The sequence below is a fragment of the Malaclemys terrapin genome, chromosome 15 (assembly GCF_027887155.1).
Source record: "Malaclemys terrapin pileata isolate rMalTer1 chromosome 15, rMalTer1.hap1, whole genome shotgun sequence".
Taxonomy (NCBI): Eukaryota; Metazoa; Chordata; order Testudines; family Emydidae; genus Malaclemys; species Malaclemys terrapin.
Window position 1 is genome coordinate 33515123 of NC_071519.1, and position 25867 is coordinate 33540989.

The 25867-nt window shown below is 47.4% G+C and overlaps 1 protein-coding gene across 1 annotated transcript in view; it reads left to right on the top strand.

Annotated features, from left to right (window-relative positions):
* The window catches only part of CEP164 (centrosomal protein 164), a 94161-nt gene that overhangs the window by 19268 nt on the left and 49026 nt on the right, over positions 1 to 25867 (top strand). The window contains 8 exon segments of the mRNA XM_054005462.1: positions 3224 to 3258; positions 3260 to 3363; positions 5811 to 6253; positions 8827 to 8901; positions 10456 to 10539; positions 14675 to 14760; positions 16551 to 16709; positions 23188 to 23406. Of these exon segments, the coding sequence (XP_053861437.1) occupies positions 3224 to 3258; positions 3260 to 3363; positions 5811 to 6253; positions 8827 to 8901; positions 10456 to 10539; positions 14675 to 14760; positions 16551 to 16709; positions 23188 to 23406 (1205 nt within the window).

The following is a 25867-nucleotide window of genomic DNA, read 5'->3' on the forward strand; positions in this document are numbered from 1 at the left end:
GCCAAGGACGGAACTATAGCCCCTTCTTGAGAGTTAAGGTTACAGCAGGAGTGGCAGTATTTACATTGGGAAGGATTTAATTTCATCTTTGCCTTTTCCAGTGAGTGAATAGAAGTAACATTCGCAAGTAAAATAAATAACTAAATATGGAAATACGGAAACTATATTTCAGTGAGGTCCTCAGGTTTTTTTCCTCTTTTAAAAATACCACTCCAGCTTCATCATTCCTTTTGGCGAGTGTGTTCTGGTTCTATTGTTATGTGGAAACTGAGAGGAATATTGGCACATGGCCACTTTCTTTAGTGTAAGCGTAGAACCTTGGTCACTGCTCCCTTTTCTGGTGCACTGTTGATAAATTCTTGCCCTCAGATGTTGAGCATCGACAATGATTTAAAAACGTGTATGGCCTTGAACATCTGTTTTTATTTTTCTTGGGGCTGGGGTGCTCCTTGTCTGTACATAATTAACAGGACTCGGGGTTAGGATGACAAGGAAACAATGGTTTGTGTGTTGAAAGCAATTTGTAGTGATTTTAGCCATGCTGTTCCTGTGGGCATTAATCCCTTCTCACTGCTTTAAAAATTCTGCTCCAGCATCTGAGAGGCAAATTAATTGATTTTTAAAATGCTTTGCAGTATTTTCATTATCCTTTTTCATGGCACATGAAAAGTAAGCTTTTGAATGCTTGCTGCGCTGGGCATAGTGTGCAAGGCAGCTTGTGTTAAATTGGATGTGAATAGGAAGGACCCAAGCTGTCTTCATCTCCAGAACAACAAGAGGTCTGTTGGGACCCAGTTCGCCACTGAAATGTTAATGTGGCTAGGAACAAAGAGAGCGCTTAGCATTCCACTGCCATGGCAGGGCTTTGGGATCTGTTATGAAATGGCAGTTGTCCCCCGACAGCCAGACTGTCTCTTAAGAACTAGTAACCTAGATGGATGTTACCTTGAGGCCTGATTGGTTATTAATGTACCACTGGAAATTACCATTCACGTTTAATGCCATAAGATGGCAGTAGGAAAACACTCCTGTTAGCCAGCTCTCTCTCTGCATCCCAAACCCTTCTCTAGTTTTATTACAAAATCAAAAGGAAGCGAAGGTCCATAAAACAGGTCCCACAAAGGAGTGTGTGAGAAGTGACGGGATGAAGTGATAATCCAGCTTGCCTACAGAGCTGGTAAAAATCCAGTCAGTGGATCCAAGACTGAGAATCCATATTTGGAGACACTATGTGATAGTTCTAGTGACATGCAGTGGTGTGGTGATGATTGCTGGGAAAGGAGACTGCAAAGAATTGAATGAACTGGTCCAAAGAGAAGGAGAACTGGAAATAATTCATAGAAATCCCAGGGTGTTTTAAGGGGTGGAGCTGGAAGCTGAGTAACTAAATCTGGGGAAGAGGAGTGGGAAATCAAGCCAGTCAGATGTTGGAGAACTTGGTTTGCTTTTCTTACATTTGTGCTCATGGAAACTCTTTTCTGGAGGTTGGGAGGTAAGGAGGGTGAAGATGATGGGGTTTGAATTGTCGTTGTTAAATATTCTCTGAACCGATCTTTGAGGGATTTCTGGGGTAATTGCAGCAAAGATTGTATTAACATGACTGGGAATACAAGAGTACTTCAAGCTATAATGGGAGAGGCCTGAAGGCTTCTGACTGCGGGTGACTGGAGAGAGAAAATTGTGCATGACATAGTAGCAAATCATTCTGTACCTCTAACAGTTCAGGGAGCTTTGGTGCTCTGCATTCCAAAAAGGTCTGTCTGCAGGTAAACATTTGGAGTCACATGGCCTATCTCTACGATGGAACATTAAAATGGAGCGATTTTTTTAGCAGATGGAAATGTGTGAAAGGCGAGCAGACTCCATAAATAAATGCAGCACAGTACAGTGTGCTAGTTTTGCATTAATGCAGAGACGTGTGTGCAGGAGGGAGTGTTGTGTGTTCCAAGGAAGTCACGTGACATCCATAAATCATCGGCACAGTGTTGACTACCTTAAGGGTAAGAAACTGTTCATTGCATTATTCTCTCCATTGTAGTGAAGAGCATGGTTAGCAACTTCTGTAACCACTAGCCTTCTCTTCGGGCCAGTGGAGCAAGCCCCTGATGTAGCAAGCTCTTGGTAGAACAGTGAATTAATGGAGCTGACCAGCTGTTTGAAAAGCAGAAGCAGTAAAACATGCAGAGCATGTACAGCGAGACGTTTGGGAATCCGCGGTGGAGGGTCGTCTTAGTGTGTCTTACAAATTGGATCAGCTTTGCCCTTTCGGCCAAAGGTGAAGCTTACAGTAGCTGCTAACTATGGCAATGAATTCCTTTCAGATGAATGACCATGTATCCCCATTTGGGATTGTCTCCATCATTACCCTTTCGCTACCAGTGTAGCATCACATCCAGGATCTCTCTCAGTAGAAGATATTAAGTTAGACAGTCTCTCCTGGCAGTCACCTTGGTAATCATAGAATATCAGGGTTGGAAGGGACCTCAGGAGGTATCTAGTTTAATCCCCTGCTCAGAGCATGACCAATCCTCAATTAAATCATTTTTTTTTTTAATTTTTAAAAAACCCCGTACACTTCTCATGCTAGCTGAACCCTCTTCCACAACTAAGAATGACAGCAGAATGCTAATTTCATTCTATACAGAAAGACAACTTTAAGCCAAATGGACACCCACCACAGTAGTGTAAATAGATCCACCCTCACAGTGCATGCTTTGGGCCACGGCACCCCTCCCTCAAGGCATCACAACTCCTAAGCATGTACCACAAGAATTTGTCTAGTTTTTAGAAACTATCGATATGTACAGTTTATAACCCAGGATTTTCTAGCCGATAACCATATAGTAACAACACTTACAAATTAAAAAAAAAAATGCTTGAAACATAATCTGTTGCTGTCACTCAGAACTCTGTGAAAGTCTCAGGTGAAGTGGGTGATTTAAACGCAGCCGACACTCCGGACTCTCTTCTTGGCTTACATGTATGTTATCTGTTTGTTCTAAAGTATCAAAATCAGTCCAGCTAGTTTTTAGGAGAGAGGGGACGTATCTCCAGGGTTTGAATACTACTAGGCCTCTGTTTTTCTTCCGGAAATGTAATTTCTCTTGTAGTTAAATGATATCAGTAAGAGAGATGTAAGCTGTGAAACTCCTTTTTGGGGAATGTTAATTGGTACTGTGTGGTGTGCAGGAGAAAGTAAACGAAATGCCTCTTACACCCCCAGTTCAGAGGGGTGGCAGCATCTGTGTGGTGTTCTGCTCTGCAGGGCAGAGGAAGACAATTGTGGTACCCGGTTAGCCAGTGTTACAGAACCTGGGCTCCAGCACCTAAGGAATTCTGAAGATGAAGCTGGAAGTCTGAGAGAGATGACCAGTGGATTTCTGCTATCACTGGCTTGCATGATGTCTCTGAAGCTTTTCATGGTATAGAAAACAGTCATCTGCTAGTGCTGCGATAAAGCATCAGATTGTTGTTTTTCTGGTGGTTAAAATGTTGCATGGAAAAGATTTATCAACCTGAACAGCAAATGGGAAAGCTTTCCAGGCTAACATTGCAGATCCTACACTGCTTTGTGTGCTTGTCTTCCCAGGAACAACCCAAATGTGAGAGTCTGGCTTCAAACAACAAAGAGCTCACATGTTAGAAGATTTTTGTCTATCTAATGTTTGTTTTTGTTAAAGCTAAATTCCCAGCATTATGCCCTTTTGTGTTAAACTTGTTTAAATGCAAACGAGCAGCATTGCTGCGTGGTTTTTCACGGTGAGTAGCAATTCAGCTTTAGTGATTGTTGCTTATAGTGATCAGTCATCTCTGTGTATCATGGATTACTCTATGAAATCCAATTCCATTGGTATTAGTGTGTTTGCTCCAGATTTATGCTGATCAGTGGGGCATTCAATTTATATGATAGGGAGGAATTTCACACCATTCAGAGTGTCAGTCAGCTGTAGGTAAATTATCTTGCAGCTTGTGGGAGGACCAGCTAGAACCAGTTACTACCTGACTGACTTGCGATAGCACCGAAAGGCCTGGTAAAATTTGCCCTGCCCTGGCAGAATGGAAGATTTTGCATCTCTGCTTGCGTCTAATTTGCATGTTCACTATTTTATAGAACTGTATGTAGTAATCATTCAGATATAACATTAAAAGAACAGCCTTGCATAAGTCTGTTCTTACAACCCTTCTGAGCCACTCCAGTGCGTCATGTAAACTTGCTTAAAGAGAAGTCTCTTCTGCACATGATCCGTAGACACTCCAGTGAATGCAGAGGGGAGTTGTTTGTGTTCATCAAAGGGAAGAACATACCTGTTTTTAGCTTGGTTTTGTTCTAGGAGTGGAGAAGGGTCATGTTGGGTGTGTGTACACTACTGCACAGTAAAATACCCTATGAAATTAGAATGGAAAGGGGCGACCATCACTAGACAACAGCCATTCTTAAAAGTTAAGTATCTTGGCTGTTTAGTGGTGAAACTAATGAATTCCAAAATGGACTCACTTATGTGATGCATCAATCAGTGACCAATCTCTGCTGACGCAGTAACATCCAACCAAGAATGAGAGAAACTTATTCAGGACTGGGAGTCCGATGTCAGGGAAACATGAACATATACATTTCTTCTGCATGTCAAACGCATTCTTGAGCCCTCACGTCCGTTTGACAAGCCCTGTAGAGGTGACCAATGCTAGTGGTGCATTTGTAAGACTGTGTTAACGGAGCCCTGAACTGAAGTAGGTTCAAGCTTTAATTTTTGTCACTTGGCAAATTGATGGTGACCCCCTGAAATGCAGTTCTGATGCAGTGTTTGGGGGAGACTATCCAGTGATTTGATTTTGCTCTCCCCAATTCAGCTAATAAATCTCCTGAGTCCTGCAGAATTCCCTCATCTGAATGGCAGCCTGCTAGGTATCCTTTCAGTATCTTGGCATTCTGGGCTTCAGAGCGACACCTTGGTAAAAATACCCAGAGAAAATGTGCCGTTTGTGTACAGCACTAACTGTACCAAGGCTTTAGCTAAAGCCTTCGACAAGTCACCACAGCATTAATAAAACAGTGAGAACCTAAGACCTGTCAGAGACGCGGTTTGCATGCTGAGGAGGGAACCTTTTCCAGCTTTCTCCTGGGGGTTGTGCTTTTTGTTGTGAGTTTCCCGAGCTGCCTGGCTGCCATGAGATGCTGCTGAAGCTTTGGGTGACTCAGCTTGTTCAGATCACGTTTTCCAAGTCTAATATGTCCTGTTCAGGGGGCCTTAGGCTAGACTAGCTCCTTTGCTCTTACCGGTATACCTTTGTCAGTTTTAGTCTCATTCTGGGTCTGAAGATTGTGGGTTCAAATCCTATGTCTGTTCTTGGCCCGGCGCCGAAGGTGGACAATGCAGTGGGCATCTCCTGTTTATCTGGCCTAGGTGACAGCTCCAGGCAGAAGTTTAAAAAAAAAATAACAAATCTCTATTTTTCAAACTGCCTTCTCTTATTAAACCGATTGCTATGTCCAGGGCTGTGTGCGAGTGCTAGTGAGGGGCATGTAACGACTACAGCCTCAGTCACTAACTCGCACACCTTGGGATCCCTAGGGTATGAAAGCAGAATTCCAACCCTAAGAGACGAGGACACTCATCACAATGAGGTTCCTTTTCTCAAAGAGTGGGATAAATTAAACAAATTCAAACTGGCCTTGCTGAAGTCACCCAAAGCTTTGTGATTCCTTGTCCTCCTGTAGGAGAATGTAGACCCGCTTTGGTACAAAGGATCCTCCCAGAGAAGGGGCAAAGCAGGAGTGCTAGGTAGCTCTAATTGTGTTTAATTTGCTGCCTAGAAGGAGTCCTTGAAAGTGAGTCACGCTGAAGAAAGTCAAGCGTTTCCCTTGGATTCTGATGGTGTGCGCCCTCCAACTCCGGACAAACTGCTTAACAGTGATGCTGACAGCAGCCTGTGTGGTCTGAACAAAGAGGAGCCCAATGGGAAACCCATGGGGAATGAACTGTTAGAAAAGGAAGATACCGATGTAGAAGATGCAGTTTCTGTAGCTTATGAACAGTCAGGAACTCCGGGGGAAAGGACAGCGGAGGGGACAAATGTGGTCAGCAGTCAAGGGCATCCCGTAGCTGCATCTCCAGATGTTAGAGCTGCTGAGACAGATCAGATGGAAAGTGCGGCTGTCACCATTGACACCATGTCTGTCAATGAAAAGATTGTAAATGGAGTGAGGGAAGAAGCAGCTGATCTGAAAACCGACAGCAAGCTGGATGCTGGCAAAGTAAGCAATCTGCCTGCCTGCAGCCTCCACTGCTTTGTAAGGCCCTCAGTCAGGAGAGCACTTTAAGCATGTGCTTAAATCCCATTGACTGCAATAGGACTTGGCATGGACTTAAAGTAAAGCATGTGTGTAAGTGCTTTCCTAGTAGTAACGCATTCCTGAATTGTGGTGCAAGTGCTCTACAAATTCCTAGTTTTGTCTCTAGAAAACCCCTCTTTAATGCACATAAGAAGTGCTGTCCAGAGCATCCAACAGGCAAAGACCCTCAACTGAGATTCACATTTCAAATCTTAGAAGAGAAATAAGACTCAGGTTTCAGTGCTGCCATCTGTAGTAAATAAGTTGGTTTTTACAGCACCTGATAGCTTTCTTTGACAGGGTAACAAGCCTTGTGGATAGCGGGGAAGTGCTAGATGTGGTTTATCAATAAGGGTTTTGATACTGCCTTGCATAACCTTCTCATAAACTAGGGGAAATACAAGCTATATGGAGCTACTATGAGGTGGGTGCATAACTGATTGGAAAACTGTTCCCAGAGTAGTTATCAGTGGTTCACTGGATCCATACTGGAAGGGCATATCAATTGGGTCCCACAGGGATCAGTTCTGGGTCTGGTTCTGTTCAATATCTTTATAAGTGATTTAGATAAAGGCATAGAGAGTACACTTATAAAGTTTGTGAATGATACCAAGCTGGGAGGGGTTGCAAGTACTTGGGAGGATAGGATTAAAATTTAAAATGATCTGGACAAACTGGAGAAATGGTCTGAAGTAAATAGGATGAAATTCAACAAGGACAAATGCAAAGTACTCCACTTAGGAAGGAACAATCAGTTGCACGCATACAAAATGGGAAATGACTGCCTAGGAAGGAGAACTGTGGAAAGGGATCTGGGGGTCATAGTGGATCACAAGCTAAACATGGGTCCACAATGTAACACTGTTGGGTGTGTGGGGGGGAGGCAAACAGTCTGGTTGTATTAGCAGGAGTGTTGTAGGCAAGACCCAAGAAATAATTATTCCGCTCTACTCTGCACTGATTAGGCCTCAACTGCAGTATTGTGTCCGGTTCTGGGCAACACATTTCAGGCAAGATGTGGACAAATTGGAGAAAATTCAGAGAAGAGCAACAAAAATGATTAAAGGTCTAGAAAACATGACCTATGAGGGAAGATTTGGGGGGTGGGGGGAAATGGGTTTGTTTAGTCTGGAGAAGAGTAGACTGAGGGGAGGACATAAAAGGTTACAAGGAGAAGAGAGAAAAATTGTTCACTGAAAACAGGAGAAGCAGCAATGGGCTTAACTTGCAGCAAGGGAGGCCTAGGTTGGACGTTAGGAAAAACTTCCTAACTGTCAGGGTGGTTAAGGACTGGAATAAATTGCCTAGGGAGGTGGTGGAATCTCCATCATTGGAGATTTTTAAGAGCAGGTTAGACAAACACCTGACAGGGATGGTCTAGATAATACTTAGTCCTGCCCTGAGTGCAGGGGACTGGACTAGATGACCTCTCGAGGTCCTTCCCAGTCTTATGATTCTATCCTATGTTCGCACCATGCCCAGCTGTCAGAGGTTTCTCTTGGCTTGTTGAGAGATGGGGGGGAAATGTATAAAATAAGTTACCAGTTCCGATATTTACAGCTCCAAGGAAGGATGCTGAAGGGAGGGTGTGAGGCTAGAGGGGACCAAGCCTCTGGGGGTTGGTGCCAGATGTGGATTGATACCTTGTGGTACACACATCACATTTCCCACCATTCTTCCATTGAGACCCCAGAAAGCAGCCAAGCCAATAAGTAAGGTGTTTTACAGTGCCGTCTCTGGTGAGAGTCAGAGCCTGAAATGCTCCCATTCCAGCAGGGTGTGTTAACTCTCTGCCCCCTGGAGCTGGGTCCAAACAGATGCAGTGTCCAGTCCATGGACAGCATATCCCAAAAGGCTAATTCCTCCCCAGTCTGGCTCAGGTTCATAAAGTTAAGCATGTGTGTAAGTTTTGCAGCACTGGGGCCTAGGGCTCATTCCTGTACACTCTTACCCCCAGGAGTTGTACTTGCTGCTGAGCAAAGCTCTTTAAAGATCAGGTGCTGCTCACGGTGGTAGATGCTCCAGTTGTGGTGTGTTCCAGGCATTCAGGGTAATGGGGGTCTCGAGTGGGAGGAATAGAGAAGCTAGGTGCGAGGACTTGGGGAGGGAATAATGGTCGGAATTGGCAGTGGTTGGAGTTGTGAAGAGCTTAGCAGGAGAAGTGGAGGAGCTTAAGCTCTGTACGGACGCGGTTCATCAGGGGATTTCCAAATGTTGTGGAGACAATCTGAAGAGCACTTCTTTACCCTCTCCAGCCCCTCCTCCTTCCAAAAGCCCTTTCTCTCTGCAAAGTGGTGTCTTGTGCTTGTCTGTGGGTGTCACCTTTAGAAATGCCTTTCGTGTAGTGTCTAAGAAACCTGGGCGTGTCTCTGTGGTATGTACAGATTGGATTTGTTTGCCTAGTACCGGTAGGTCTGCTTTGTGCTGGAAATGGCCATGTAAACATGCGAACACACAGACTGTAATGTAACCGTATCAATTTTGGGTTTTTAAAGGAGTCCGAGGCCAGTGAGCACGTGAAAGAATTGCAGGTTTCTGACCGTTCGGATCATGAGCTGCTTCGTCTGATGGTGAGTCCTCTGGCATCGACCTTGTGTTCCTCTATGAGCACTCAGCAAATGAGCCCCTCAGGCCTCCTGCAGTGCCTATCCCTATCTCCCCACAGCTGGGAAAGCACTTCACAGGGTGGCCCAAACCAACACGATATTTTGCACTTGCCAAGCCTTGCTTCCAGGGGTCTCCAAACACGTTTTAAAGGCTTGGCTCAGTAGAACTCCATTCCACTGCTGGGGAAACCCAGACCCCAAGGACTGAGGTCCCTCTGTGAGTCAGTGGTCGAGTTGAGAATGGAACCCAGCTCTGACTCTGGGGATATCCAGAACTGTGAGCCAATGTGTTACCCTTCTGCCTCTGCACGTGTGAGCTTTGCTGGAGATTGGACTGTGTATCAGTTCCCTGCCTCACCAGCAAACTCCTCTAGGCTCTCCCAGCCCAAACCTCGCCTGGCAGGTAGCAGTCAGTGAACTCCAGTCCGCGAGCTCCTCCGAGACGGTTCTCTTCAACACACAGACTCTGTCGCCATTCATTCACAGAGGATATTAAGTTTTCTGCTCTGTTAAAGTGTCGTCATATTGCATCTTATTAACGTAACTGGGGTATACGCACCCCTTCCTTCAAACACAGCACCGAGTTGGTTTATAGCAAAAATAAAGCAAGTTCATGAACAAAAGGACACAGATTAAGTGATATCAGTTAGTTGGGATAAAGGTAGAAATGGTTACATGCAATTAAAAGTGAAAATAAAAAGGCTAAAACTTAATCTACCAAGATTACAGTCTTTGTTCAAGATGTTCTCTCACCTACAGTCTGTTTTCCAGATTTTACTGGCCACGGTCCATCACAGAGCTCAGACTGCTTAAAATCAGAATGGCCAAACTGGGTCATCCAACAGTGGCCAGTGCCAGGTGCTTCAAAGGAAATGAACAGAACAGGGCAATTATCAAGTGATCCATCCCCCATTGTCTAGACCCAGCATCTGGTAGTCAGAGGTTTAGAGACACTGAAAGCATAGAGTTGCATCCCTGACCATCTTAGCTAATAGTCATTGCTGGACCTGTCTTCCTTTAATATGTTTAGTTCTTTTTTTAATCCAGTTCTAGTTTTGGCCTTCATAACATCCCCTGGCAACGAGTTCCACAGGTTGACTGTGCATTGTGTAAAGAAGTACTTCCTTTTGTTTGTTTTAAACCTGCTGCCCATTCATTTCATCGGGTGACCCCTAGTTCTTGTGTTATGTGAAGGGGAAATAACACTTCCCTAGTCACTTTCTTCACACCAGTCATGATTTTATAGACCTCTATTATATCCCCCTTAGTCAGCTCTTTTCCAAGCTAAAAGTCCCAGTCTTTTTAATCTCTTCTCATGTGGAAGCTGTTCCATACCCCTAGTCATTTTTGTTGCCCTTGTCTGAACCTTTTCTATTTCTAATGTATCTTTTCTGAGATGATGTGACCAGAACTGCATTTCCCTGGCTGTGGTAGGTCTGTGCCCTGACTCCCGGGAATCTCTGTTAGAACCTATGTACTCATCTGAAACCAGCCCCTTCTCCTTATTTTTTCTTTTAGGACTTTGGTTTCCAAAGTCGGCTCTCTGAGCAGGTCCTGGATATGGGTATTCTTTCTGCTGCTCTGGACAGCCCCAAAGTTGAGGTGAGTGGTGGCTGTGCGGCCAGCGATAGAGCTGTGGACGGGGGATACTGTGCTCTGCAGAGGAGGATGACACTGGCACTTGTTCTGAGCTTCTCACATGAGGCTGTACGAAGGGAAACAGAAGTGCAGTGTGGAGGCCACGCAGTGAGTAGTGGCAGAGCTGGGCTTAGAACCACAGTCTGGTTGAGCCCTAGTGCAGTACCCTGTCCATGCTGAATGCAAACCACAGCTAAATGCAGAGGCAGCTGCAGTATGTTCCTTGGCTGGAAGGCTAGTTCCCGTTTAGAGCCAGGATACACATACCTTGTAGTGTCTCTGTAGGGGCGTGTTGCCTTTCCTTGGGCCCTCTTTCTCTGCTGATTGTTGGTGGGACGGTGAGTGTATTTTATATTTTCCTGTTCTGTGTGTGTGTATGCGCGCGTGTGTGCGTTTCTCTTTTTTCTCCTAAGCAGATGGGTGGGATTTGGATAATGGAAAACGATGGCAGGGGAAAAATAAACAAGTGTTCCAAGAAAACGAGGCTGACTTGCTCAGACAGATGTCAGTACGAAGAGGCTCAGGCATCTTACATATTTTAGGGGTGTTGCCTAATTTGTTGGGAAAATGAGACCCTCTCTCTGGGTCAATGTGGCATGTGAACAGAGGTGTGGGTTTGTGGTGTGGCGAGTGTGTGGAGTTGCCCCATCCAGGAAGTGACTGAATGAGGGCAGTTCTGGTTGAAGGAGGTTTCTGTGCATCTGGAGGTTTTATCTGTGTCTCTCCAGTTTGTTACCAAGCCAATTTTTGAGCCCCCACAAGCCAATTTTACCTCCCCCACCGTACAAGGTAAGCCTGGCAGTGCGTCAGCTGAAGGAGTGCGCTGCACTGTGTGTCAGTAAGCATTGGGTCAGGGCTCCAGCTGGGGTTTACTCAGCCTTGATCTGATTGTAAGTGAGTCGATCAGCTGAGAGGAAGACACCCCAAGTGACAAACTCGCCACCTGTCTGGCAGAGAGTAGATCCAGTTTGCTTAGGTGGCGTTTGGAGAATACACCTGTCCTCTTCATTAATAATGAAGATAATCAGGTGTGAAAGGAAAACAAAATATGTGCCTGCTGTATATTTTCCCCCTCCTTTTTGCTACGGCATAAGTATCATGCATACAAATTCCTCGTTGGATCAGACACATTATGAGTTTATTACAGCCTTGTCTCGAGGAAAGAGAGGTGGGTTTGAAATGGTGCCCCCTGCAGAACTGCAGCTGCTGCTTTGTGTCGAGAGAGGATGTTTTCAAATGACACTTCTGGTTGGGTAGAATGTGTTTATTTCTACATAAGGGGCTTGCTTTTGCTTTGGCAAAATATCCTGTTTCTTGAAATAAAATTGCTTATGTGACAGCTGAGCGACCAGTGTTCGGGTTTGTTTCCCGGTGAATATCCTGTGTTGGGATCTGCAGTAGATGAACTCAGTGGCTCAGCAGAGGCCGCGTTGTCTGTTGTCTAGAGCGAGGGACTGGGCTCCCGCACTCACGATGAAAAAGGCACTGCACTCTCCCCACCTTGCCCCCAAATCCTCCTTTTATAGATGGGGCTAACTCCTGCCTGGAAGGAGGGTAGAACGCTCTGGTGTTTGCCAAGGGCTTGGGGATCTCCGATGAACAGGGCCGGCTCCAGGCACCAGCTTGGCAAGCAGGTGCTTGGGGCGGCCACTCCGGAGAGGGGCGGCAGATCCAGCTATTCAGCTGCAATTCAGCGGACGGTCCCTCCCTCCCGCTCGGAGCGAAGGACCTTCCGCCGAATTGCCACCGCAGATCGCGATCGCGCCTTTTTTTTTTTTTTTTTTTCTTCTTTTTTTTTTTTTTTTTTTTTTGGCTGCTTTGGGCGGCGAAAACCCTAGAGCTGGCCCTGCCGATAAAGTTTTGATATAGACTGGAAATATTTTTTCTGGCCTCTCTTTAGGGCTGGAAGGGAGGGGAGGTCTCCTCTGTAGGATGATGATGATGTTGTTTTTCATTTGACTCTGAGAACAGCCGTATTCATATCGGTCTGATCTACACTAGCCTTTTCCCTCCTGGTGTTCCCATTATTGCTATGCCTGGCTCCGCTCCAGCAGTGCAGCTAGAGTGGACCAAGGGCCCTGGCCCCGGCCCCAGCCATGTTAACCCTTTGCTGTCTAGACTGGCTCTGAGCAGGCTTCGAGGACACAGGGTTTAAGCTGCTGACATTCGGCTCCACCAGTGAAGTTGCATCAACGGTAGCAATAGCGGTAAAAGGCTAATCTAGAAACAGGCACAGGGCCTGACCGAATTCCCTTTGAAGTCAATGGGAATCTTTATCTTGCCTTCTTTGGGTTTTGATGGTGCCCTTAGAAAGGAATTGGGCTAGATTTACCTCTTGAAGAACAGCTCGTCAATTCTTCTCCCCTTCTGTCTCACCCTCAATGTTGTGTTTCATCCTGAGTGTGAGCGGTTTCACAGCTCTGCGTCCCAGAACAGGAGACCAGACTAATAACACCACTTCACTCTTATCCAGGATCCCCACAGGACAGTACTGAGGTAGGGGGAGAGGAAGGGGAAGGGACTTGCCAAGGGTCACACAGTGAGTCAGTGGCAGAATCAGGATTTAAACCCTAGACCTCCTGACTCCCAGCCCCCTGCTCAATCCACTAGCCCAAAGCCAGCCCCAGGGCTAGAACTCTGATGCCCTGCGGAAGACACAGGCTAACCCCAGCTTTTAAAAATGAACCTGAAGCAGTTCCTTTAATCGCAGTGTCAAGGGGTCCAGGTTGCTCCAGTTAGAGAGAAAGAGACTGAGTGAGAGCCAGGTGGCAGCCATCAGTGTAGGCTCCCCACCAATGACTCTAGTAGGGGAACAAGATCTTCCTAGGAATAAAAATAGCCATTTGTGCTTTCAAAGGTGACCATAACAGATCCCATCTGGAGCCAGGGGATGTTTGCTGAGCTGCCCGGTTCTTCGGACCTGAAGCCACTAATTGCTTGGGGCAGGAGAGAGGGAGCTGCCTAGGAGAGGTCTGACTGGGTTGAAGTGATGAGATGTGACAGCACTAGCAGGGAATCCTTCTGCTCATTGCTTTACTAGAAATTTGCATAAATCATTGCTATTTATAATTTCATTTTTTTTTTAAATGTTGGCCCTGCCCCTTGGTGCACTTCCATATGGCAAAGTCACCGCCTCAACTCCTGAGCGCTCAGCCACCAATGAGTGTGCGGGGAGCCTCCGATCGAAAGATAGGCTGTTAACACTTTCCCTCCCTCCTTGCCTTCCCTGGGTGGAGGGGGAGGCTGTTTCTGATGCCCTAGCCTTGTTCTCATCTGTTGGTCTCATTGGATTGGTTCTTTATCTGAGACTGAGTTGTCTGCTTCTCACCCCCCTCTTATGTTCCTAGGCAGCTTTTAAACTTGCAGGCTCCCTGGTTTCCTCTCTGCCGTGCCAGAAGATCCCCATTGTCCTTTGGCAATTGTGCAAGGCTGGCAGCAGCAGTCACTCCTAGTGGATGCTAGCGAGGGAGCCTTCCTGCCCCAGAGTTCCAAGGGCATTCCCTGTGAGAGGGCTGTTTGTCTCCATGCGGTGGGGTCTGACTCCGCCTGTACACACCTGAGCCTGGCCCCTCATGATCTGATGCTGTCCTGGAGAGAAGCCATGGCGTAGGACTGAGTCAGGAGTGGGAGTCTGTTCCCAGCTCAGCCACTCACTCCTGCTGTGAATTTGGCCCGTCGTTTCACTTCTGCCTCTGTTTCCCTTCCTGTAAAATTGGGCTAGAACTCAGGCCAACATTTTCAAAAGTGACAAGTGGTTTTGGTGCCCAACCTGACTTTCCAAGGCTGAGCCCCCGCTCTCTGAAAACCTTTTCAGATGTGTCAACTTGGACCCCAAAATCACTAGAGAGTTCAAAGCAGCGTGCAAGGGTGCTGTTAGGTTTATCAGTGTTTGTAAAGCTCTTTGAGGTCTTTTGTGCACCAGAGAAGGACAGAGCGTTTTGATTTTAGCAATTGCTTGGACGGTTTTTTGAGGGCCAGTTTGTTTGCTGCTTCGGTGTGGTGCTCAGTTACAGGGACAAAGCAGCACAGGCTTCCCTCCTCTCTTCTGCAGAACGACTGTAAATTCTGCAAACCCCACACCGTTTGCTTTTACCTGCAGGCCCAGGGGCTGGGAGAAGAGGAAAAGGACCAAAGCAAAGCCAGCTTAGAAGAAGAGCAAAGCAAAAGAACCAAAGCTGCTGAGAGGTATGGTATAAACAGGCCAGGGCTACAAACGATGGCTGTAGAGGTCTAGCTCCCCACTGCTCTCCTATCCAGCCTATACCTGAGGCTATTGTAGTGTGATCATTGCAACCCCTGCAGGAATCCCCCTGTTAAGCTGTAGAAACCCTGGGGTGTTTATCTTAAAAGGTCCTTTCCTTCCGTCTTTCACTTTCTTCTCTTCTCTTTTCCCTCTCCCCTGCTGTCTCAGCGGGTTCAGTGCTGCTTCAGGCCTCTGGCTGGGTAGGCAAGCAAACGCTGTACCTTTCATCTCCCCGAAAACTCCACCAGAGAGAGAGTCAACGTCTTGTTTCCCTTAAGGCTATTTGGCTTTTCTCTAAGGCTAGGAAACTTTTCTTTTCTTCTATGTTGCTGACCTGGGTGAATATAGCTAACATTTTGGCAGTCCTATCAGGATGCTCTGGACTAGTTCAAATCTGTTGTGGCTCATGGCATTTAACTATGGGAGGCTCAGTCACTACATATCACTTTTCAGATTATTCAGGGTCGGAAGCAGCCCCTCCCAGTCCACTTTATACTGGGCCTGCTGGAATATCGGTACTGTGCAGCTAACTTATCAGTGGCTAAATGCTCTCCGGTGACAGGCTGGCTCCCTGTTAATGACAATGGATGAATCCAGCCCTGACCTAAGTGGGACCAATTCCGTTTATTTCCGTGAGCGTACATTCCTACAGCAGGCGGAATGGACCCAGTGTCCATACTAGACTATCTTGTGTCATGGTCTACTGAAGCTTAAATTCTGGAGAGCAACATTTACTATCCCAGGAACAATCTGGGCATCCTAACACTTAGTTACTGCAGGGACTGGAAGACTTGTTTGTTTGTTTTTCTATTTGTGGTGAAGAGTTTAAAAATACAGAAATGTTCTGACCAGAACAGCTCAGGCTGCCCGCAAGTCTCTCCTGGGAGCTGTAGAATGTTTTGTTTGCAGAGGAAATGTGTGTTAGACACCTAATCTCCATGTGTAGTTTCATAGTGTTCTGGTGTGTTGGGCAATTGGGAACCACGGTCCTGTGCCCTAATGCTGAAGATGGCGCTGTTCCAAAAAGGGTGTTGGAGAGACTGATCTGCAGTAGTCCTTACGACCTGCCGTAGACACTGGTGAACCCTGTGCACTTGTGCTCGGAGATGCTGCTCATATGAAGGCTCCCTGAAAAAACATCTTCTGTGCAGTAAACATCTTATCACTCTATACCTGCTTCCCAGAGCTGTGTGTTCACTCTCTTCATTCTTCATTTCTCCTCTCCGCTGGTAACGCTGCTTTGTACTTGTCTAGTGTCTCTTGTCTTTCTGCCTCTAAGATGCTGTAGGGCTGCAGATATGGGCATGCCTGCCAGTATTTGCAGCTGTAGTTCAGATACAGTGTAGATGTTGTTAATGGGGTTGGTTTGTCTTCAAATATGCTTTGGGAAATTCTCCAAGGACTTGGAAAAGAAGGGAAATTTTCCTTGGAAGGGATTCAGCATTTAGAGATTGACAGACACTTACTTATACCCCAGTCACCTATTAGTCTTTCAATGCTTGCAACTCTTACGCTGGTTTGGATGATGGAAGGGAGCTGTTGTTTTGCCCTTAGGCAACAACAGAGTTGGACTAACTGGTACCCTTGGCAGGTATGCAGTGGTGTTGCAGATGTGTGCACCCCTCACTTTAGCTTTGCATCCTGGTCTCCCTCCATCCTGTTTAAATGGAGCAAGCAGTGGAGTCCACTTTTCACTAATCTGTTATTCTGTTACCTTTTTACTGCTGCAAAGTGAGAGGGACCAGCGCCCCTTCAGTGCTTGCGAAATGGCCGAAGAGAAGTGTTTAAGTTTAGAGAACGCCAGCCAGGAAGAGACTGCTGCCCTGGAGCAAAAGGAGGGATCACTGGATAGTCTGACCAATCCGGAGGAGCCTGCAGCCACTCATCAGGCGTAAGGGCTCATATTAAATTCCTCTGGCGCTCTGAGGAGGAGAGTTCTTGCCTTCTTGTGTGCTGTTCTTGTATGTGACCCCTGCTGAATGTGAAGATGTGGCTTGGTGCTTTCAGTTGAGGTTCTCAGTAGGCACTGTGGGAGAATGAGTTTAAAAACAAGAGCACTTCCGTGTGCAGCTCCTAAGTGCACATGCTCCTAAGGCGCTGTTTTGCTGCCAGACCTGCAACCAATAGCCCAGTGTGTCAATTGTCTGTATTAGAGAAAATGAAGTAGCTGCTGTTCTTGCCCAGCCATTGGGCCTTATAGAGTCAGGCTTCATGATCTAATTCCTGAGAAAATTCAGGTTAGGAGTTAGATGATCAGGTTCATTCCTAGGCAGTGCAGAAATGATTGAAGCAAGATTTGCTCATGTCCTGCTTGGAAGAGAGCACTTCAGCCTCTCTGTGCGGTTAGAAAGGCCAACCATGCCCATCTAGGTTTATGCCAGAGAGCGGATTCCTCCAAGTATAACTGCTGAGCACTACCAAGACCAGAGCCACAAGTATCAAATGCATTTAACTGCCATCAATGAACGGTGGACTGCATCTTGGCTTGTGTTATCTGGTGAGATCACCGCCCGAGCTGGTAGAACTAGAGTCCCCAATAAAGGCCAGTTCATTGCTTACTAAACTGGTGGCCTTTGCAGTCAGGTGCCTGCAGTCCTACCACAGCAACAGATCTTGGTGGAAACAGTCTTGCAGATTTTTGTGCCTGTACTGAAAAAAACACCAGGTGTAACTGGGCAGAACTGCTGGTGCCCTCACAGGGTACATGCAACTTCGAGACAGTCTGTGGTCACTGGTAGGGAAGTGTGAGGGTGTCTCAGTGCCATGTCCAGGAACATACCTGCCTTGAAAAACAGGGAATAGTTTGTATAAATGCTTTTAATAAAAGAAAATTGAGGTAGGAGGGGTGGAAAATGACACCAAGGAGCTTGGAGTGTTGTCCAGCTCAGGATGATAAGCTCCACCTGTTTGCTTTGGGCATTGTTACATGTAGCATTGGCATGGGCAATGTATTGGGAGGTCCCACGGCGGTATTAGGAGTGCATGATTTATCTATAGCCCCAAGGACCCCCCACCCCATGCTGCTCGCTTTCTCTGTAGTGGCTGCACCCTTTTTCTGGTGTTACTGACGTTGTTGAATTCCCTGTTCCCCGGCAGCGTCGCGGAACCTCTGCCTCAGTTCAGCGGTGTCAGAGCATGCCAAGGCCTGCAGCTTTCGATCTCGCCACCCGGGAAGCAGAATTTCATTTTGTACCTACACCAGTGCAGTTTTTTTCCCCTTGAGCCTCTTTCAGGCCTCATAACTTTGCTGCCCTTTGAAAAAGCTTAATTAGAAACAGATTGGTTTTCTATTGAATTTTTGGAGATCCTATTGCTTTCTATTACCGGAGGCTGGCAAGCTTCCAGCACATTTATATAACTGATTCAGAAAAATACCTCATCCATAAGTAGTGTGTTTGTTTGAGCCAGACACTGGTTGGTTTGCTTTAGCTGGGGAAGAGGTGAAGCTGGCTAAGTAAAATAACCGGTCCCCAATCCCGCAGTCCCGGTATAAACAACGCTCCCATTGCAGGCAATGGGAATGCATGCAGACTGCAGAATCAGGTGACTAGACAAATGAAGAGAAGGCAGAGCTCTCTCTGAAAATACAGGTGCAGTGGAAAGAGTGCCATTTTTGTGTATGGTACTTGTGTATTTAAAGAGCCCTGGCTTTGACCTGGTAAGCTCAAGCGGGGTTATTACTGAATTACATTTTCTTTTTAAATTCTTGACTTTTTCTGTTTTCCTTTTTCTCCCCCCATCCCCATGATTGCTATTCACCAGAATATTTGTGGGGAAGCCTCAGCTTTTCCCTCTTATAAGCAGACTTCCTGCTGACTCATGCCACAACTCATCTTCCTTTAACTATAAACATGAGCCCACTGCATAGGCGGTGAGCTCATTTGTGGAAAAGAGAGAGAGCCAGACTTTCCAAAGACATTGGCTGCTGGGCTCTTTCAAACATGTGGCCTTACAAGCATGTGTTGTCCTAACACGTGACCTTTCTGCATTAGCACAGTGGGAAGGTGCTGCTGCCAGAACTGGTGGAAGCTCACCTCATCCACCGGGCCGGCTCCAGCATTTCTGCCGCCCCAAGCAAAAAAAACCAAAACAAAAATACCCACAATCGCGACCGGCGGCGGCAATTGGGGGGGGGGGGGGGGGGAGAGGGGAAAAAGCCGCGATCGGCGGCGGCAGTTTGGCGGCAGGTCCTTTGCTCCTAGAGGGAGTGAGGGACCTTCTGCTCCCGAATTGCTGCACATGCCGCCCCTCTCCCTTGGCCACCCCAAGCACCTGCTTGTTAAGCTGGTGCTGGAGCTGGCCCTGCTCATCCAGACACCAGTGCTCCTCCGGCTTGAAGAGGCAAAAGAGAAACTCTTCTCCCTTGCCCTCTTTTGCACAAGCTTGAGGACCAGGAGGTCCTTGTGAAGATCAGCAAATTCAGGTGGTGGCTGGATGAGAAGGGGAGAACCCCTGGCTTCCATTCCCCCAGTGTTTCAATGTAGGTAGTCCCATCAGAAGCCCTGCTGCTGTGGGAGGGTGGGGCAGGGAGGAAAGCAGTCACTTAGGTAGCCTCAGTATCCGGAGGCTGATCTTTACCCTTTCCACCAAGGAGGCTGTGCTGTGTGTCCGTTCGAGAAGCCGAGGCAGGAAGAGCGGAAGCTGCTTTCCTAGGTCACTCAGCATGGCAGCAGCAAAGCCAGGACTAGAATCCAGCTCTCCCGAGTCCCTGTCGTGTTTGGTTTAATGGTTTTTTTAGAGGCATTGCTGTGGTGCTGTGCCCAGTGGTAGCTGAGCGGTGTGTCCTTGCTGCTTCCCAAGCAAGAAAGCTGCCTTTGGTCATAATCCAGCCAAGCTGAGAAAGGGTATGCAGAAGCTTTTTCATCCCTCTCTCTGCGTAACGTTTTGTCTGAATGCATTCTCATTCCGCTTGAGTGAAGAAGCCTGAGTTTCAGAGCCCCGAGCTTCCTCTGAGGTCCTCACCTCCTTGTCCTTCCAGGGTTATAGATAAATCACTGACTAGTTAATTACCTGTACCAGGGACTTTGCTGCCCAAGCAAACCAGATTAGATCTCGGGGCATGGCAGAGATCAGGAAGAACATTGAGATGTTTCCCCTACCCTTGTCTGAATTAGTCTGGTACTTCAGTTAATCGCCTTCTGCCTGTCCTCTGTAGCACTGGTGCAGTCCTGTCAAACCTCCTGCTTGTTTTCTAATGTCCCCTGTGACCTGAGGCCTCCTCCCACAGTGTCACCTGGCCAGTGAGAGGGCTGGCATTGCATCGTGAGCTGGCAAGGAGCCCTCGGTGTGCTTTGTGGTTGGGGGATCTGCGGTCCCTTGGCAGAACCCTAATGGCTGGAGCAGCTCACTGGCTGGCGCTAACTTTGCCAACCTCATGTATAGGTTACTGAACTGGAGGGGCAAGGTTTGCGTTCACGGGCTTTTCTCTTTGTTCTTGTTTTCTTGTGGCCCCTTTAGACGAAGGTCCAGCGGCCTTGTGCCAGCTCAGGTGCTCTGAGTTTGGCCAATTAAGCGGGCATGGCAACACTTGGGGCTATAAAGGATCAGGGTGAATCAGAGAGGGAGGAGGTCCTCGAAGAGAGTTGTAGGAGGTTCCTGGGGGAAAGCTGAAGGCAGGAGAGGGGTTTGCCAGTTGACCTCCCCAAGGCTGAGACAAGGGCTGGAGTGCTGATGCTGAAGGCAGCAAAAAAGCAGAGGGCCTGCTCACTTCTAAGCCAAAGAGCTGCAGCTGAGGGCTGGAGAGGGCTGACGGCCGGCAAGCAATGGAGGGGCTTACCCACTGACCTCTCCACACCGGAGAGCTGGACCAGTGAGGGGGCCCAGGGGCGCGTTGGGCGCTCCCCGGTGCAGATGATCTCCCAGCAGAGAGGCTGAGGGGTTCCCATTGGGAAGAATGCATTGCAATCCAGCTGTCCTGGCAGAAGGATAGGAGAGGACCGAAGAAGAAGCTGGGTGTGGTGGAAGATGGCAGAGTGCAGTAAGTGCTAAGTCAATGGACTAGCTATTGTGGGACTTTAAGGACCCTGTGCACTGGAGGTGGCAAACGGTCTGCCTTTTGGGGCTTTTGTTCCGGACCGTTTGCGTGATGTTTTAGTAATAAACTGGCCCCTAGGAAGGGTATTTCTGAGGCAAGAGAGTTTGTGTGATGTTACGGGGACTACAAAAACAACAAGGAGTCTGGTGGCACAGTAAAGACTAACAGATTTATTTGGGCATAAGCTTTCGTGGGTAAAAACCTCACTTCTTCAGATGCATAGAATGAAAGTTACAGATGCAGGCATTATATACTGACACATGGAGAGCAGGGAGTTACTTCGCAAGTGGAGAACCAGTGTTGACAGGGCCAATTCAATCAGGGTGGATGTAGTCCACTCCCAATAATAGATGAGCAGGTGTCAATTCCAGGAGAGGAAAAGCTGCTTCTGTAATGAGCCATCCACTCCCAGTCCCTATTCAAGCCTAGATTAATGGTGTTAAATGGTGTTACGGGGACTGTGAAGGAGGGAAGCTGAGGCAGGCTGCCTGTTTGGCTGTAGCTTGCCACAGGAGGGCGCCTGGGGCTGCCTTATGAAGCCATGTGTTCCACCTGAGTTCTACTTACCCTTCCTCCCTGCTGCCTGAGCCGACTGTGAGGCTTAGCCACTGCCCTGGTTCCTGCGTATGCCAGAGGTATTCTGTGGGTCTGTTTTTCACGACAGAATAATTGTTCCCCAGAGAAGAACAGGAGTACTTGTGGCACCTTAGAGACTAGTCGGAGACGTCGAAAGTAGGATTCTAGGTCACCGCAGAACTGTATCATGTTCGTGGGTCTGGAAGGACAAAAGGAAAGGCCCCGAGATAGGACAGCTTCTTCTGCTGGGCTGAGAGAATAGCTGGAAAGATTAACAACATTGTTGGGTGGGGTAAGGGAGCTACTGTTGTGGCTCCTTGTGACATGTAGCAGTTTAGACAGTTTAGTGTCCTTTTTCTTTTGTAGAGAAGCAAAGTTTTTGTTGTAAATGGCTTGTCTAGTTTTTGTCAAGTCTCTCCATGAGGAAGTTTGTGTGGAAGGTTGGTGTTTCATGAGAGTATCCAGTTTTGAGAGTTCAGTCTTGATCTTTCCCTGTTTGCTGTATAGGATGCTGATCAGGTGGTTTCGCAGTTTCTTTGAGAGCGTGTGGCACAGTCTCTCAGCATAGTCTGTGTGATATGTTGATTGCAATGGATTTTTTACCTTTAGTCCTTTTGGTATGATGTCCATCTGTTTGCATTTGGAAAGGAAGATGATGTCTGTCTGTATCTGTACGAGTTTTTTCATGAAGTTGATGGATTTCCACTCCATACGGCTAAATGCAGTGCCTTGCATAACGTTCCCCAGAGGTTAGTCTGTCTTCCTGCCCATTCAGCTGAGACCTTTCTGGCCTATATGGAAACAAAAGGCAGCTGCCAAATCCTGCTGCTCTACATGAACCGTTCACCGAACCCTGGCCCAACGGGCCCGTAGAACATATGCTGTCATACTATAGTCACTGCATGGAACTGCTGCTTAGCGCGTTTGGCCTTTCTGAGTGAACCCATTGTTCTCCAGGCCGTGCTGAGACTCTACCTCTTCCCTTGTTACTACTTGCTGTCTGTGTTCCAGTAGTAACCGGAAGCTCCAATTGTGGCTCCATTGTCACCAAGCATTTTTCCCCCAGCCTGACCCTCGTGCACTGAGGTTCTGGCACATCTTGCAAGCGAAGTGGTGATGGGCCAGTACAGAACAGGAGTGGGCGACATCCAAGGAATACCTAGATGCTACAGGAGGAGGGGTCCTTCCCTGCCTCAGTATTGGATTCAAGCAGTGGTGCTTGGGGACTCTTGCTGGAGGTGCTGTCTTTGGAAGGAAATATAAAACTCATGCCCTGGCCGCATGTCATTTATACTTGTCGAGAGCTCTCTTTGTAAGAGTTGTGGTATTAACCCTGCTGCGCTGCTGGTTAAATTCCAGCTTGGTAATAACATACTGCCTCCCTGAATTCCCCCTGCAGTCCCAACTGGATACAAAGCAAGTGGTGTAATCGCATACAGAGGGTTGGGGTGGAGAATGGCTCCGTTCTCCAGTCATGCTGAGAGGAACGTCAAGAGGATAAGTTGTGTGGCGAAGTACATTCCATTTCTCCCCCGCCCCAGTGCTTGCACTCATCTACACCACCCTTCTTCATCCCTTGTCCTGCAGAGCTGGTCAGCAGCTGCTGTGCTCCAGTCCAGAGGTGGCTACATACCAGTGGTAGTGGCAGTGATTTCTGTGTATCCCCTCCCTACCTCATCAAGGTGTATTGAGGGGTGCTTGTTATCTCTGTTATCCTGTTTTAAAGACAGCTTTTTTTTTTTTTCTTTTTTCCTGGCAGGCAACTTGGGGAGGAAATCAAACAAGTGGTGTCCTTGAACTGGCCTTCTGCAGAATCCCTGGAGGAAATAGCCAGGGAGCAGGAGCAGGAGCTGGAGCAAGAAAAAATGCGTTTACTGCAAGCAAAGGAGAAGAAGGTTCAGCGATTCCAGGAGGAGTTGAGGCAAGAGGAGGAGGAAGAAGCTCAAGTGCTTCATCAGCAGAAAGAAAAGTCCCTCCGGTAATTTCCTTTCAGACTCTAACTCCTCCCGCAGCCCCCAAACCTTCCTCTGCTGTGACTCCTTGCTGGAGGCCCCATGCTTGTGCTGTACCACAGTCTGCCATCCCTGTGATCTTAGGTGTCTGCAAGCCACTGCGTCTCCTGTGGAAAAGAGACTGGTGCCACTTTGCCAATGCCTTGGATGCAGGAGACTGGGCTGGGATTTTTGGGTGGAGACGAATGAGGGACTCGTTTTGCCTCCCCAGGATCTGTGCTGTGCATGACAGGCTGTGCGTCTCACGGACAATAACGTTCTGCCATAAACACGGCTTATGGACACGATGTAAATCCTCGGAGTGTATGTGTAGTGTGCGCGTGTGTGTGTGGGCAAAGCTCTCGGTCTTCCCAGTGTAGAGCAGGGAGCCTTTTCCTCCTAGGCCAGCGGGAAGAGCTGTGATCCGATACAAATGTAACTTTCAGCATATGCACCTGTCTCTCAGGTTGTAAACCTGGGTAAAGTATCCTTCTCTGTGCTCAGTGGTTTACAGTGTGGCAGATGTTCAAGCCTAGGCTAAGTGGCGGTGATAGATTTGGAAATTGGAGCATCAGGGCACACGGGGTCACTCTAGGAGTGCCACATGCTGAATTCCCAGGTACTTCAGAACAAGGCTTTTAGGAGCGGGGAATGTGGCCAGTTATATGTCAAAGCCCAGTCAGGCTGCATGGGCTTGAAGGTTATGCAGGGAGCTGAAGCGTGTCAGAAGCTTCAGGTTCTCTATTTAAAACTTTCAGTGGTGCTTCTACACTCAGCCTCTGGGTCCTGTTTGTGCTGGTTCTGTTAAACATGCTCCTTGCAGTGTGCTGCGCAGGCCACGTGGCATCTTCCTGGGCAGTGCTGAGGGGAATCGGAGACATGTCAGGCTGGAAGGCACCACAAGAGACCATTGAGTGCAGTCCCCTGCTCTGAGGCAGGACCAAGTGAACCCAGATCATCCCTGACCGGTGTTTGTCCAGCCGGTTCTTAAAAACCTCCAGTGACGGGGATTCCACAGCCTCCCTTGGAGCCTGTTCCAGAGCTGAACTCCCCTTCGTTAGACGGCTTTTCCCAATATCTAACCTGTATCTCCCTTGCCGCAGATTAACCCGATTACTTCTTGTCCTGCCTTCAGTGGACATGGAGAACTGCCCTCTTTATAGAAGCCCTTAATGTGTTTGAAGACTGTTCTCAGGTCCCCCTCAGTCATCTGTGCTCAAGACTAAACATGCCCAGTTTTTTTTAACTTTTCCTCATAGGTCAGATTTTTTTAAAACCTTTTATCATTTTTGTTGCTCTCCTCAGACTCTCTCCATATTATCCATTTTTTTCTTAAACTGTGGTGCCGAGAACTGGACACAGCACTCCATCTGAGGCCTCGCCAGTGCCTAGTCGAGGGGCAGTCACCTCCCGTGTCTCATGTGTGACATTCCCTATTAACACACCTGAGAATATTAGCCTGTTTGGTAACTTGTGACACTTTCTCAGGGGGCCTGGGACTGCGAGTTACCCTGTTACACCCCCAGCTCAGTGAGAGGCAGGCTGTCTTGTAGCAGCTCCCTGACGCTGACAGTCCTTCAGTCACGCAAGCACTCTCCTCTGGTCTCTGCCAGGCCTTAGGGCGCTCCAAGCTCCAAACTCCTCAGAATCGTTCCCCTTGTGTCCAGCCCCCTCCCAGTAATACCACGTTCGCTGTTCCTAAGGGAACTATGTACACACACAGCTGAATCAGCTGAGTGTACTTCAATCTAACACAGCACTGTACTCTACTTCTAGTGAAAACAAATAGGGTTATTAACAAAGATTAAGATTTAAGAGATAATGAGCAAAGATAATAAGAACAGCAAGTTCCTTTTAAAACAAAAGGTACAATACATTTCTTAGTATCTACACGTAACTTTCAGTCGGCTAAAATCCTCGTTTAAAGCAATTTCTCACCTAATGCAACCTCCCAGTATCACTAGCCGTCATGGCCAGGATCCATAACTTTCATGAATGCAGAAAATGCTGTCCTGTTATCCTCAGTGAAGGATAACAAAATGTCTTATTTGTCTTCCTCTTATACCTCCAAAGTTCATTGTCTTTGTACCCCAGAGAGAGAACAAACCCTGGGGTTTGGTCTCTGGTGTTCGCCCATCCCTGCGTTTACTCCATATGTAGATTTGGCCTACCATGTTTAATTTACATTTGTCCAAGACTCATCGCCTATCTGGAAGAAGCCTCAGAGGGGTAGCCGTGTTAGTCTGAATTTGTAAAAAGCAACAGAGGGTTCTGTGGCACCTTTTAAGACTAACAGAAATATTGGGAGCATAAGCTTTCGTGGGTAAGAACCTCACTTCTTCAGATGCATCTGAAGAAGTGAGGTTCTTACCCATGAAATCTTATGCTCCCAATACTTCTGTTAGTCTTAAAGGTGCCACAGGACCCTCTGTTGCTTTTTAGAAGAAG